At 57.0% G+C, this 16,375-nt stretch overlaps 1 protein-coding gene across 1 annotated transcript in view; it reads left to right on the forward strand.

The window, feature by feature from the left end:
• The window catches only part of LOC129848138 (SH3 and multiple ankyrin repeat domains protein 3-like), a gene marked incomplete at its 5' end in the record, with an annotated part of 50,277 nt that overhangs the window by 1,961 nt on the left and 31,941 nt on the right, over nucleotides 1–16,375 (forward strand). Inside the window, one exon of the mRNA XM_055915611.1 lies at nucleotides 1–1,459. This exon is cut by the window's left edge and continues 505 nt beyond it. Coding sequence (XP_055771586.1) covers nucleotides 1–1,459 — 1,459 coding nt within the window. The remainder of the gene's footprint in view (nucleotides 1,460–16,375) is intronic.

The raw sequence follows: 16,375 nt of genomic DNA on the forward strand, positions 1-16,375 counted from the left end.
CCCTGCCCCCAGCCCTAACCCTCCAGGGGAGCGCAGCAGCAACAGGAGGCGTGGCCGACCAGTAGAGAACCCGTATGCCAACGTGGGCCAGCTGCCTGCCCCCCCCAGCAAGCCTCAGCGCCGCAAGTCTCCGCTCCTCAAACAGCTGCAGGTGGAGGAGGGGCCCAGCAGGGCAGAGCTATACCAGCAGCAGGTGCTCACCGAGCGTGCTCAGATACGGGTCACGCCCCCTCAGGGCCGTAGGTCCTCCTTCTTCCTGTCTGTGGAGGGAGGGGCTTCAGAGCCCCCGCCCATCTTACTGACCCAGTCCCACTCTGTAGATGACCTGGGGGAGCTGCCCCCCCCAATCCCCGTCCTCTCCCCCTCCTCCTCCCCCCACTCCACCTTTCTCCACCCACTGACAGGCAAGCCTCTGGACCCCTCCTCCCCCCTCGCCCTGGCCCTCGCTGCCCGCGAACGAGCTCTCACTGCACGCACACCCAGCCCTGAACCCAGAACCAAACACGCACACTCATCTAGACCCGAGCCCAGGACCAAACACTCACCCAGCCCCGAGCCAAGGCCCAAACAGTCACCCAGCCCCGAGCCCAAACGAACCCCTCCTCCCCTGACCAGCCCTGAGCTCCGACACAAACGTATCAACCCACCCATATTCCTTGACGGACAGCTGGAGCGGCCAGTCGTAGAGCGGCCAGAGACAGAAGGCGGAGTCACATCTCCTGCTGTGCCCTCCCCCGAGCGTTGGCAGACTATGCCCCTCCCTCCCATCAGTCAGGTGACCATCAATATAACCAATGAAAGCCAGCTGGCAGGACGGGGTCTGGGGGAAGAGCTGATTGAGGCGCTGCATGGACAATTACAGAGGAGGAGAAGTCTGACCGTTGGCAGCTCAGAGGAGGAGGGGGGGCCATATACGGTAACCCAGGGCCAATCAGAGAGGAGGAATAGTCTGGAGGGCGGGCCTTACACGGTGACCCTGCCCCCTGCACTGCTGTCATCCAGTGATGAGGAGACGAGGGAGGAGCTTCGTAAGATTGGTCTGGTGTCTCCTCCCCTGGTGTTTGCCACGCCCCCCTCCCCCACCCAGCCCCGCTCCTCCCTCAGCCTGTCACCACGAAGACCCCAGGCAGGTGAGGGCGGGGGAGGAGGGGAGTCAGCTCCAGACTCAGGGATGGAGGAGGGAGACCCTCACATAGAGAACACCTTATCCCCAAGCAGCACCCCGGCCCCCAGCCTGCCCCCCACCCTGCCCTCCCCAGAACGCCCCCAGCCTTTCCCTGCCACCCCGAAAACCCTGCCCTCCACCACCTCAGACCCCCAGAGCCTGAAGCCCAGGCTGCGTTCTCCCCTGGGCCGTGGTCGCTCTGCTCTCAGGGATCCTCTACTGAAACAGTCTTCAGACAGCGATCTGCTTCCATCTGGCTGTGGACCTGGACGCCCACCACCCTACCTCTTCCAGGTAACCCTGACCCACCCTACCTCTTCCAGGTAACCCTAACCCTAACCCACCCTACCTCTTCCAGGTAACCCTGACCCACCCTACCTCTTCCAGGTAACCCTGACCCACCCTACCTCTTCCAGGTAACCCTAACCCACCCTACCTCTTCCAGGTAACCCTGACCCTAACCCACCCTACCTCTTCCATGTAACCCTAACCCTAACCCACCCTACCTCTTCCAGGTAACCCTGACCCTAACCCACCCTACCTCTTCCAGGTAACCCTGACCCTAACCCACCCTATCTCTTCCATGTAACCCTGACCCTAACCCACCCTACCTCTTCCATGTAACCCTGACCCTAACCCACCCTACCTCTTCCATGTAACCCTAACCCTAACCCACCCTACCTCTTCCAGGTAACCCTGACCCTAACCCACCCTACCTCTTCCAGGTAACCCTGACCCTAACCCACCCTTTCTCTTCCATGTAACCCTGACCCTAACCCACCCTACCTCTTCCAGGTAACCCTAACCCTAACCCACCCTACCTCTTCCAGGTAACCCTGACCCTAACCCACCCTACCTCTTCCAGGTAACCCTGACCCACCCTGCCTCTTCCAGGTAACCCTGACCCTAACCCACCCTACCTCTTCCAGGTAACCCTGACCCTAACCCACCCTACCTCTTCCAGGTAACCCTGACCCTAACCCACCCTACCTCTTCCAGGTAACCCTGACCCTGACCCACCCTACCTCTTCCAGGTAACCCTAACCCACCCTACCTCTTCCATGTAACCCTAACCCACCCTACCTCTTCCAGGTAACCCTGACCCTAACCCACCCTACCTCTTCCAGGTAACCCTAACCCTAACCCACCCTACCTCTTCCAGGTAACCCTGACCCACCCTACCTCTTCCAGGTAACCCTGACCCACCCTACCTCTTCCAGGTAACCCTGACCCTAACCCACCCTACCTCTTCCAGGTAACCCTGACCCACCCTACCTCTTCCAGGTAACCCTGACCCACCCTACCTCTTCCAGGTAACCCTGACCCACCCTACCTCTTCCAGGTAACCCTGACCCACCCTACCTCTTCCAGGTAACCCTGACCCTAACCCACCCTACCTCTTCCAGGTAACCCTGACCCTAACCCACCCTACCTCTTCCAGGTAACCCTGACCCTAACCCACCCTACCTCTTCCAGGTAACCCTGACCCTAACCCACCCTACCTCTTCCAGGTAACCCTAACCCTAACCCACCCTACCACTTCCAGGTAACCCTGACCCACCCTACCTCTTCCAGGTAACCCTAACCCACCCTACCTCTTCCAGGTAACCCTGACCCTAACCCACCCTACCTCTTCCAGGTAACCCTAACCCACCCTACCTCTTCCAGGTAACCCTAACCCTAACCCACCCTACCTCTTCCAGGTAACCCTGACCCTAACCCACCCTACCTCTTCCAGGTAACCCTGACCCTGACCCACCCTACCTCTTCCAGGTAACCCTGACCCTAACCCACCCTACCTCTTCCAGGTAACCCTGACCCTAACCCACCTTACCTCTTCCAGGTAACCCTAACCCACCCTACCTCTTCCAGGTAACCCTAACCCACCCTACCTCTTCCAGGTAACCCTAACCCTAACCCACCCTACCTCTTCCAGGTAACCCTGACCCTAACCCACCCTACCTCTTCCAGGTAACCCTAACCCACCCTACCTCTTCCAGGTAACCCTAACCCACCCTACCTCTTCCAGGTAACCCTGACCCTAACCCACCCTACCTATTCCAGGTAACCCTAACCCACCCTACCTCTTCCAGGTAAGCCTGACCCTAACCCACCCTACCTCTTCCAGGTAACCCTGACCCTAACCCACCCTACCTCTTCCAGGTAACCCTGACCCTAACCCACCCTACCTCTTCCAGGTAACCCTAACCCACCCTACCTCTTCCAGGTAACCCTGACCCTAACCCACCCTACCTCTTCCAGGTAACCCTGACCCACCCTACCTCTTCCAGGTAACCCTAACCCACCTTACCTCTTCCAGGTAACCCTGACCCACCCTACCTCTTCCAGGTAACCCTGACCCTAACCCACCCTACCTCTTCCAGGTAACCCTAACCCACCCTACCTCTTCCAGGTAACCCTGACCCTAACCCACCCTACCTCTTCCAGGTAACCCTGACCCACCCTACCTCTTCCAGGTAACCCTAACCCACCCTACCTCTTCCAGGTAACCCTAACCCTGACCCACCCTACCTCTTCCAGGTAACCCTGACCCTGACCCACCCTACCTCTTCCAGGTAACCCTGACCCTAACCCACCCTACCTCTTCCAGGTAACCCTAACCCTAACCCACCCTACCTCTTCCAGGTAACCCTGATCCTAACCCACCCTACCTCTTCCAGGTAACCCTGACCCTAACCCACCCTACCTCTTCCAGGTAACCCTGACCCACCCTACCTCTTCCAGGTAACCCTAACCCACCCTACCTTTTCCAGGTAACCCTAACCCACCCTACCTCTTCCAGGTAACCCTAACCCACCCTACCTCTTCCAGGTAACCCTGACCCTAACCCACCCTACCTCTTCCATGTAACCCTAACCCTAACCCACCCTACCTCTTCCAGGTAACCCTGACCCTAACCCACCCTACCTCTTCCAGGTAACCCTAACCCACCCTACCTCTTCCAGGTAACCCTGACCCACCCTACCTCTTCCAGGTAACCCTAACCCTGACCCACCCTACCTCATCCAGGTAACCCTGACCCTGACCCACCCTACCTCTTCCAGGTAACCCTGACCCTAACCCACCCTACCTCTTCCAGGTAACCCTAACCCACCCTACCTCTTCCAGGTAACCCTGACCCACCCTACCTCATCCAGGTAACCCTGATCCTAACCCACCCTACCTCTTCCAGGTAACCCTGACCCTAACCCACCCTACCTCTTCCAGGTAACCCTGACCCACCCTACCTCTTCCAGGTAACCCTAACCCACCCTACCTTTTCCAGGTAACCCTAACCCACCCTACCTCTTCCAGGTAACCCTAACCCACCCTACCTCTTCCAGGTAACCCTGACCCTAACCCACCCTACCTCTTCCATGTAACCCTAACCCTAACCCACCCGCCTCTTCCAGGTAACCCTGACCCTAACCCACCCTACCTCTTCCAGGTAACCCTAACCCACCCTACCTCTTCCAGGTAACCCTGACCCACCCTACCTCTTCCAGGTAACCCTAACCCACCCTACCTCTTCCAGGTAACCCTAACCCACCGTACCTCTTCCAGGTAACCCTGACCCTAACCCACCCTACCTCTTCCAGGTAACCCTAACCCACCCTACCTCTTCCAGGTAACCCTGACCCACCCTGCCTCTTCCAGGTAACCCTGACCCTAACCCACCCTACCTCTTCCAGGTAACCCTGACCCTAACCCACCCTACCTCTTCCAGGTAACCCTGACCCTAACCCACCCTACCTCTTCCAGGTAACCCTGACCCTGACCCACCCTACCTCTTCCAGGTAACCCTAACCCACCCTACCTCTTCCATGTAACCCTAACCCACCCTACCTCTTCCAGGTAACCCTGACCCTAACCCACCCTACCTCTTCCAGGTAACCCTAACCCTAACCCACCCTACCTCTTCCAGGTAACCCTGACCCACCCTACCTCTTCCAGGTAACCCTGACCCACCCTACCTCTTCCAGGTAACCCTGACCCTAACCCACCCTACCTCTTCCAGGTAACCCTGACCCACCCTACCTCTTCCAGGTAACCCTGACCCACCCTACCTCTTCCAGGTAACCCTGACCCACCCTACCTCTTCCAGGTAACCCTGACCCACCCTACCTCTTCCAGGTAACCCTGACCCTAACCCACCCTACCTCTTCCAGGTAACCCTGACCCTAACCCACCCTACCTCTTCCAGGTAACCCTGACCCTAACCCACCCTACCTCTTCCAGGTAACCCTAACCCTAACCCACCCTACCACTTCCAGGTAACCCTGACCCACCCTACCTCTTCCAGGTAACCCTAACCCACCCTACCTCTTCCAGGTAACCCTGACCCTAACCCACCCTACCTCTTCCAGGTAACCCTAACCCACCCTACCTCTTCCAGGTAACCCTAACCCTAACCCACCCTACCTCTTCCAGGTAACCCTGACCCTAACCCACCCTACCTCTTCCAGGTAACCCTGACCCTGACCCACCCTACCTCTTCCAGGTAACCCTGACCCTAACCCACCCTACCTCTTCCAGGTAACCCTGACCCTAACCCACCTTACCTCTTCCAGGTAACCCTAACCCACCCTACCTCTTCCAGGTAACCCTAACCCACCCTACCTCTTCCAGGTAACCCTAACCCTAACCCACCCTACCTCTTCCAGGTAACCCTGACCCTAACCCACCCTACCTCTTCCAGGTAACCCTAACCCACCCTACCTCTTCCAGGTAACCCTAACCCACCCTACCTCTTCCAGGTAACCCTGACCCTAACCCACCCTACCTATTCCAGGTAACCCTAACCCACCCTACCTCTTCCAGGTAAGCCTGACCCTAACCCACCCTACCTCTTCCAGGTAACCCTGACCCTAACCCACCCTACCTCTTCCAGGTAACCCTGACCCTAACCCACCCTACCTCTTCCAGGTAACCCTAACCCACCCTACCTCTTCCAGGTAACCCTGACCCTAACCCACCCTACCTCTTCCAGGTAACCCTGACCCACCCTACCTCTTCCAGGTAACCCTAACCCACCTTACCTCTTCCAGGTAACCCTGACCCACCCTACCTCTTCCAGGTAACCCTGACCCTAACCCACCCTACCTCTTCCAGGTAACCCTAACCCACCCTACCTCTTCCAGGTAACCCTGACCCTAACCCACCCTACCTCTTCCAGGTAACCCTGACCCACCCTACCTCTTCCAGGTAACCCTAACCCACCCTACCTCTTCCAGGTAACCCTAACCCTGACCCACCCTACCTCTTCCAGGTAACCCTGACCCTGACCCACCCTACCTCTTCCAGGTAACCCTGACCCTAACCCACCCTACCTCTTCCAGGTAACCCTAACCCTAACCCACCCTACCTCTTCCAGGTAACCCTGATCCTAACCCACCCTACCTCTTCCAGGTAACCCTGACCCTAACCCACCCTACCTCTTCCAGGTAACCCTGACCCACCCTACCTCTTCCAGGTAACCCTAACCCACCCTACCTTTTCCAGGTAACCCTAACCCACCCTACCTCTTCCAGGTAACCCTAACCCACCCTACCTCTTCCAGGTAACCCTGACCCTAACCCACCCTACCTCTTCCATGTAACCCTAACCCTAACCCACCCTACCTCTTCCAGGTAACCCTGACCCTAACCCACCCTACCTCTTCCAGGTAACCCTAACCCACCCTACCTCTTCCAGGTAACCCTGACCCACCCTACCTCTTCCAGGTAACCCTAACCCTGACCCACCCTACCTCATCCAGGTAACCCTGACCCTGACCCACCCTACCTCTTCCAGGTAACCCTGACCCTAACCCACCCTACCTCTTCCAGGTAACCCTAACCCACCCTACCTCTTCCAGGTAACCCTGACCCACCCTACCTCATCCAGGTAACCCTGATATAACCCACCCTACCTCTTCCAGGTAACCCTGACCCTAACCCACCCTACCTCTTCCAGGTAACCCTGACCCACCCTACCTCTTCCAGGTAACCCTAACCCACCCTACCTTTTCCAGGTAACCCTAACCCACCCTACCTCTTCCAGGTAACCCTAACCCACCCTACCTCTTCCAGGTAACCCTGACCCTAACCCACCCTACCTCTTCCATGTAACCCTAACCCTAACCCACCCTACCTCTTCCAGGTAACCCTGACCCTAACCCACCCTACCTCTTCCAGGTAACCCTAACCCACCCTACCTCTTCCAGGTAACCCTGACCCACCCTACCTCTTCCAGGTAACCCTAACCCACCCTACCTCTTCCAGGTAACCCTAACCCACCGTACCTCTTCCAGGTAACCCTGACCCTAACCCACCCTACCTCTTCCAGGTAACCCTAACCCACCCTACCTCTTCCAGGTAACCCTGACCCACCCTACATCTTCCAGGTAACCCTAACCCACCCTACCTCTTCCAGGTAACCCTGACCCTAACCCACCCTACCACTTCCAGGTAACCCTAACCCACCCTACCTCTTCCAGGTAACCCTAACCCACCCTACCTCTTCCAGGTAACCCTAACCCACCCTACCTCTTCCAGGTAACCCTGACCCTAACCCACCCTACCTCTTCCAGGTAACCCTAACCCACCCTACCTCTTCCAGGTAACCCTAACCCACCCTACCTCTTCCAGGTAACCCTGACCCTAACCCACCCTACCTCTTCCAAGTAACCCTGACCCTAACCCACCCTACCTCTTCCAGGTAACCCTAACCCACCCTACCTCTTCCAGGTAACCCTAACCCACCCTACCTCTTCCAGGTAACCCTAACCCACCCTACCTCTTCCAGGTAACCCTGACCCTAACCCACCCTACCTCTTCCAGGTAACCCTGACCCTAACCCACCCTACCTCTTCCAGGTAACCCTGACCCTGACCCACCCTACCTCTTCCAGGTAACCCTAACCCACCTACCTCTTCCATGTAACCCTAACCCACCCTACCTCTTCCAGGTAACCCTGACCCTAACCCATCCTACCTCTTCCAGGTAACCCTAACCCTAACCCACCCTACCTCTTCCAGGTAACCCTAACCCACCCTACCTCTTCCAGGTAACCCTGACCCTAACCCACCCTACCACTTCCAGGTAACCCTGACCCACCCTACCTCTTCCAGGTAACCCTGACCCACCCTACCTCTTCCAGGTAACCCTGACCCTAACCCACCCTACCTCTTCCAGGTAACCCTGACCCACCCTACCTCTTCCAGGTAACCCTGACCCACCCTACCTCTTCCAGGTAACCCTGACCCACCCTACCTCTTCTAGGTAACCCTGACCCACCCTACCTCTTCCAGGTAACCCTGACCCACCCTACCTCTTCCAGGTAACCCTGACCCTAACCCACCCTACCTCTTCCAGGTAATCCTGACCCTAACCCACCCTACCTCTTCCAGGTAACCCTGACCCTAACCCACCCTACCTCTTCCAGGTAACCCTAACCCTAACCCACCCTACCTCTTCCAGGTAACCCTGACCCACCCTACCTCTTCCAGGTAACCCCTAACCCACCCTACCTCTTCCAGGTAACCCTGACCCTAACCCACCCTACCTCTTCCAGGTAACCCTAACCCACCCTACCTCTTCCAGGTAACCCTGACCCACCCTGCCTCTTCCAGGTAACCCTGACCCTAACCCACCCTACCTCTTCCAGGTAACCCTGACCCTAACCCACCCTACCTCTTCCAGGTAACCCTGACCCTAACCCACCCTACCTCTTCCAGGTAACCCTGACCCTGACCCACCCTACCTCTTCCAGGTAACCCTAACCCACCCTACCTCTTCCATGTAACCCTAACCCACCCTACCTCTTCCAGGTAACCCTGACCCTAACCCACCCTACCTCTTCCAGGTAACCCTAACCCTAACCCACCCTACCTCTTCCAGGTAACCCTAACCCACCCTACCTCTTCCAGGTAACCCTGACCCTAACCCACCCTACCTCTTCCAGGTAACCCTGACCCACCCTACCTCTTCCAGGTAACCCTGACCCACCCTACCTCTTCCAGGTAACCCTGACCCTAACCCACCCTACCTCTTCCAGGTAACCCTGACCCACCCTACCTCTTCCAGGTAACCCTGACCCACCCTACCTCTTCCAGGTAACCCTGACCCACCCTACCTCTTCCAGGTAACCCTGACCCACCCTACCTCTTCCAGGTAACCCTGACCCTAACCCACCCTACCTCTTCCAGGTAACCCTGACCCTAACCCACCCTACCTCTTCCAGGTAACCCTGACCCTAACCCACCCTACCTCTTCCAGGTAACCCTGACCCTAACCCACCCTACCTCTTCCAGGTAACCCTAACCCTAACCCACCCTACCACTTCCAGGTAACCCTGACCCACCCTACCTCTTCCAGGTAACCCTAACCCACCCTACCTCTTCCAGGTAACCCTGACCCTAACCCACCCTACCTCTTCCAGGTAACCCTAACCCACCATACCTCTTCCAGGTAACCCTTACCCTAACCCACCCTACCTCTTCCAGGTAACCCTGACCCTAACCCACCCTACCTCTTCCAGGTAACCCTGACCCTGACCCACCGTACCTCTTCCAGGTAACCCTGACCCTAACCCACCCTACCTCTTCCAGGTAACCCTGACCCTATCCCACCTTACCTCTTCCAGGTAACCCTAACCAACCCTACCTCTTCCAGGTAACCCTAACCCACCCTACCTCTTCCAGGTAACCCTAACCCTAGCCCACCCTACCTCTTCCAGGTAACCCTGACCCTAACCCACCCTACCTCTTCCAGGTAACCCTAACCCACCCTACCTCTTCCAGGTAACCCTAACCCACCCTACCTCTTCCAGGTAACCCTGACCCTAACCCACCCTACCTCTTCCAGGTAACCCTAACCCACCCTACCTCTTCCAGGTAAGCCTGACCCTAACCCACCCTACCTCTTCCAGGTAACCCTGACCCTAACCAACCCTACCTCTTCCAGGTAACCCTGACCCTAACCCACCCTACCTCTTCCAGGTAACCCTAACCCACCCTACCTCTTCCAGGTAACCCTGACCCTAACCCACCCTACCTCTTCCAGGTAACCCTGACCCACCCTACCTCTTCCAGGTAACCCTAACCCACCTTACCTCTTCCAGGTAACCCTGACCCACCCTACCTCTTCCAGGTAACCCTGACCCTAACCCACCCTACCTCTTCCAGGTAACCCTAACCCACCCTACCTCTTCCAGGTAACCCTGACCCTAACCCACCCTACCTCTTCCAGGTAACCCTGACCCACCCTACCTCTTCCAGGTAACCCTAACCCACCCTACCTCTTCCTGGTAACCCTAACCCTGACCCACCCTACCTCTTCCAGGTAACCCTGACCCTGACCCACCCTACCTCTTCCAGGTAACCCTGACCCTAACCCACCCTACCTCTTCCAGGTAACCCTAACCCTAACCCACCCTACCTCTTCCAGGTAACCCTGATCCTAACCCACCCTACCTCTTCCAGGTAACCCTGACCCTAACCCACCCTACCTCTTCCAGGTAACCTTGACCCACCCTACCTCTTCCAGGTAACCCTAACCCACCCTACCTTTTCCAGGTAACCCTAACCCACCCTACCTCTTCCAGGTAAACCTAACCCACCCTACCTCTTCCAGGTAACCCTGACCCTAACCCACCCTACCTCTTCCATGTAACCCTAACCCTAACCCACCCTACCTCTTCCAGGTAACCCTGACCCTAACCCACCCTACCTCTTCCAGGTAACCCTAACCCACCCTACCTCTTCCAGGTAACCCTGACCCACCCTACCTCTTCCAGGTAACCCTAACCCTGACCCACCCTACCTCATCCAGGTAACCCTGACCCTGACCCACCCTACCTCTTCCAGGTAACCCTGACCCTAACCCACCCTACCTCTTCCAGGTAACCCTAACCCACCCTACCTCTTCCAGGTAACCCTGACCCACCCTACCTCATCCAGGTAACCCTGATCCTAACCCACCCTACCTCTTCCAGGTAACCCTGACCCTAACCCACCCTACCTCTTCCAGGTAACCCTGACCCACCCTACCTCTTCCAGGTAACCCTAACCCACCCTACCTTTTCCAGGTAACCCTAACCCACCCTACCTCTTCCAGGTAACCCTAACCCACCCTACCTCTTCCAGGTAACCCTGACCCTAACCCACCCTACCTCTTCCATGTAACCCTAACCCTAACCCACCCTACCTCTTCCAGGTAACCCTGACCCTAACCCACCCTACCTCTTCCAGGTAACCCTAACCCACCCTACCTCTTCCAGGTAACCCTGACCCACCCTACCTCTTCCAGGTAACCCTAACCCACCCTACCTTTTCCAGGTAACCCTAACCCACCCTACCTCTTCCAGGTAACCCTGACCCTAACCCACCCTACCTCTTCCAGGTAACCCTAACCCACCCTACCTCTTCCAGGTAACCCTGACCCACCCTACCTCTTCCAGGTAACCCTAACCCACCCTACCTCTTCCAGGTAACCCTGACCCTAACCCACCCTACCACTTCCAGGTAACCCTAACCCACCCTACCTCTTCCAGGTAACCCTAACCCACCCTACCTCTTCCAGGTAACCCTAACCCACCCTACCTCTTCCAGGTAACCCTGACCCTAACCCACCCTACCTCTTCCAGGTAACCCTAACCCACCCTACCTCTTCCAGGTAACCCTAACCCACCCTACCTCTTCCAGGTAACCCTGACCCTAACCCACCCTACCTCTTCCAAGTAACCCTGACCCTAACCCACCCTACCTCTTCCAGGTAACCCTAACCCACCCTACCTCTTCCAGGTAACCCTAACCCACCCTACCTCTTCCAGGTAACCCTAACCCACCCTACCTCTTCCAGGTAACCCTGACCCTAACCCACCCTACCTCTTCCAGGTAACCCTGACCCTAACCCACCCTACCTCTTCCAGGTAACCCTGACCCTGACCCACCCTACCTCTTCCAGGTAACCCTAACCCACCTACCTCTTCCATGTAACCCTAACCCACCCTACCTCTTCCAGGTAGCCCTGACCCTAACCCATCCTACCTCTTCCAGGTAACCCTAACCCTAACCCACCCTACCTCTTCCAGGTAACCCTAACCCACCCTACCTCTTCCAGGTAACCCTGACCCTAACCCACCCTACCTCTTCCAGGTGACCCTGACCCACCCTACCTCTTCCAGGTAACCCTGACCCACCCTACCTCTTCCAGGTAACCCTGACCCTAACCCACCCTACCTCTTCCAGGTAACCCTGACCCACCCTACCTCTTCCAGGTAACCCTGACCCACCCTACCTCTTCCAGGTAACCCTGACCCACCCTACCTCTTCTAGGTAACCCTGACCCACCCTACCTCTTCCAGGTAACCCTGACCCACCCTACCTCTTCCAGGTAACCCTGACCCTAACCCACCCGTCCTCTTCCAGGTAATCCTGACCCTAACCCACCCTACCTCTTCCAGGTAACCCTGACCCTAACCCACCCTACCTCTTCCAGGTAACCCTAACCCTAACCCACCCGTCCTCTTCCAGGTAACCCTGACCCACCCTACCTCTTCCAGGTAACCCCTAACCCACCCTACCTCTTCCAGGTAACCCTGACCCTAACCCACCCTACCTCTTCCAGGTAACCCTAACCCACCCTACCTCTTCCAGGTAACCCTAACCCTAACCCACCCTACCTCTTCCAGGTAACCCTGACCCTAACCCACCCTACCTCTTCCAGGTAACCCTGACCCTGACCCACCCTACCTCTTCCAGGTAACCCTGACCCTAACCCACCCTACCACTTCCAGGTAACCCTAACCCACCCTACCTCTTCCAGGTAACCCTAACCCACCCTACCTCTTCCAGGTAACCCTAACCCACCCTACCTCTTCCAGGTAACCCTGACCCTAACCCACCCTACCTCTTCCAGGTAACCCTAACCCACCCTACCTCTTCCAGGTAACCCTAACCCACCCTACCTCTTCCAGGTAACCCTGACCCTAACCCACCCTACCTCTTCCAAGTAACCCTGACCCTAACCCACCCTACCTCTTCCAGGTAACCCTAACCCACCCTACCTCTTCCAGGTAACCCTAACCCACCCTACCTCTTCCAGGTAACCCTAACCCACCCTACCTCTTCCAGGTAACCCTGACCCTAACCCACCCTACCTCTTCCAGGTAACCCTGACCCTAACCCACCCTACCTCTTCCAGGTAACCCTGACCCTGACCCACCCTACCTCTTCCAGGTAACCCTAACCCACCCTACCTCTTCCATGTAACCCTAACCCACCCTACCTCTTCCAGGTAACCCTGACCCTAACCCATCCTACCTCTTCCAGGTAACCCTAACCCTAACCCACCCTACCTCTTCCAGGTAACCCTAACCCACCCTACCTCTTCCAGGTAACCCTGACCCTAACCCACCCTACCTCTTCCAGGTAACCCTGACCCTAACCCACCCTACCTCTTCCAGGTAACCCTGACCCTAACCCACCTTACCTCTTCCAGGTAACCCTAACCCACCCTACCTCTTCCAGGTAACCCTAACCCACCCTACCTCTTCCAGGTAACCCTAACCCTAGCCCACCCTACCTCTTCCAGGTAACCCTGACCCTAACCCACCCTACCTCTTCCAGGTAACCCTAACCCACCCTACCTCTTCCAGGTAACCCTAACCCACCCTACCTCTTCCAGGTAACCCTGACCCTAACCCACCCTACCTCTTCCAGGTAACCCTAACCCACCCTACCTCTTCCAGGTAAGCCTGACCCTAACCCACCCTACCTCTTCCAGGTAACCCTGATCCTAACCCACCCTACCACTTCCAGGTAACCCTAACCCACCCTACCTCTTCCAGGTAACCCTAACCCACCCTACCTCTTCCAGGTAACCCTAACCCACCCTACCTCTTCCAGGTAACCCTGACCCTAACCCACCCTACCTCTTCCAGGTAACCCTAACCCACCCTACCTCTTCCAGGTAACCCTAACCCACCCTACCTCTTCCAGGTAACCCTGACCCTAACCCACCCTACCTCTTCCAAGTAACCCTGACCCTAACCCACCCTACCTCTTCCAGGTAACCCTAACCCACCCTACCTCTTCCAGGTAACCCTAACCCACCCTACCTCTTCCAGGTAACCCTAACCCACCCTACCTCTTCCAGGTAACCCTGACCCTAACCCACCCTACCTCTTCCAGGTAACCCTGACCCTAACCCACCCTACCTCTTCCAGGTAACCCTGACCCTGACCCACCCTACCTCTTCCAGGTAACCCTAACCCACCTACCTCTTCCATGTAACCCTAACCCACCCTACCTCTTCCAGGTAGCCCTGACCCTAACCCATCCTACCTCTTCCAGGTAACCCTAACCCTAACCCACCCTACCTCTTCCAGGTAACCCTAACCCACCCTACCTCTTCCAGGTAACCCTGACCCTAACCCACCCTACCTCTTCCAGGTGACCCTGACCCACCCTACCTCTTCCAGGTAACCCTGACCCACCCTACCTCTTCCAGGTAACCCTGACCCTAACCCACCCTACCTCTTCCAGGTAACCCTGACCCACCCTACCTCTTCCAGGTAACCCTGACCCACCCTACCTCTTCCAGGTAACCCTGACCCACCCTACCTCTTCTAGGTAACCCTGACCCACCCTACCTCTTCCAGGTAACCCTGACCCACCCTACCTCTTCCAGGTAACCCTGACCCTAACCCACCCGTCCTCTTCCAGGTAATCCTGACCCTAACCCACCCTACCTCTTCCAGGTAACCCTGACCCTAACCCACCCTACCTCTTCCAGGTAACCCTAACCCTAACCCACCCGTCCTCTTCCAGGTAACCCTGACCCACCCTACCTCTTCCAGGTAACCCCTAACCCACCCTACCTCTTCCAGGTAACCCTGACCCTAACCCACCCTACCTCTTCCAGGTAACCCTAACCCACCCTACCTCTTCCAGGTAACCCTGACCCTAACCCACCCTACCTCTTCCAGGTAACCCTGACCCTGACCCACCCTACCTCTTCCAGGTAACCCTGACCCTAACCCACCCTACCACTTCCAGGTAACCCTAACCCACCCTACCTCTTCCAGGTAACCCTAACCCACCCTACCTCTTCCAGGTAACCCTAACCCACCCTACCTCTTCCAGGTAACCCTGACCCTAACCCACCCTACCTCTTCCAGGTAACCCTAACCCACCCTACCTCTTCCAGGTAACCCTAACCCACCCTACCTCTTCCAGGTAACCCTGACCCTAACCCACCCTACCTCTTCCAAGTAACCCTGACCCTAACCCACCCTACCTCTTCCAGGTAACCCTAACCCACCCTACCTCTTCCAGGTAACCCTAACCCACCCTACCTCTTCCAGGTAACCCTAACCCACCCTACCTCTTCCAGGTAACCCTGACCCTAACCCACCCTACCTCTTCCAGGTAACCCTGACCCTAACCCACCCTACCTCTTCCAGGTAACCCTGACCCTGACCCACCCTACCTCTTCCAGGTAACCCTAACCCACCCTACCTCTTCCATGTAACCCTAACCCACCCTACCTCTTCCAGGTAACCCTGACCCTAACCCATCCTACCTCTTCCAGGTAACCCTAACCCTAACCCACCCTACCTCTTCCAGGTAACCCTAACCCACCCTACCTCTTCCAGGTAACCCTGACCCTAACCCACCCTACCTCTTCCAGGTAACCCTGACCCTAACCCACCCTACCTCTTCCAGGTAACCCTGACCCTAACCCACCTTACCTCTTCCAGGTAACCCTAACCCACCCTACCTCTTCCAGGTAACCCTAACCCACCCTACCTCTTCCAGGTAACCCTAACCCTAGCCCACCCTACCTCTTCCAGGTAACCCTGACCCTAACCCACCCTACCTCTTCCAGGTAACCCTAACCCACCCTACCTCTTCCAGGTAACCCTAACCCACCCTACCTCTTCCAGGTAACCCTGACCCTAACCCACCCTACCTCTTCCAGGTAACCCTAACCCACCCTACCTCTTCCAGGTAAGCCTGACCCTAACCCACCCTACCTCTTCCAGGTAACCCTGACCCTAACCCACCCTACCTCTTCCAGGTAACCCTGACCCTAACCCACCCTACCTCTTCCAGGTAACCCTAACCCACCCTACCTCTTCCAGGTAACCCTGACCCTAACCCACCCTACCTCTTCCAGGTAACCCTGACCCACCCTACCTCTTCCAGGTAACCCTAACCCACCT

This window comes from Salvelinus fontinalis, unplaced genomic scaffold (assembly GCF_029448725.1).
Source record: "Salvelinus fontinalis isolate EN_2023a unplaced genomic scaffold, ASM2944872v1 scaffold_1007, whole genome shotgun sequence".
Taxonomy (NCBI): Eukaryota; Metazoa; Chordata; class Actinopteri; order Salmoniformes; family Salmonidae; genus Salvelinus; species Salvelinus fontinalis.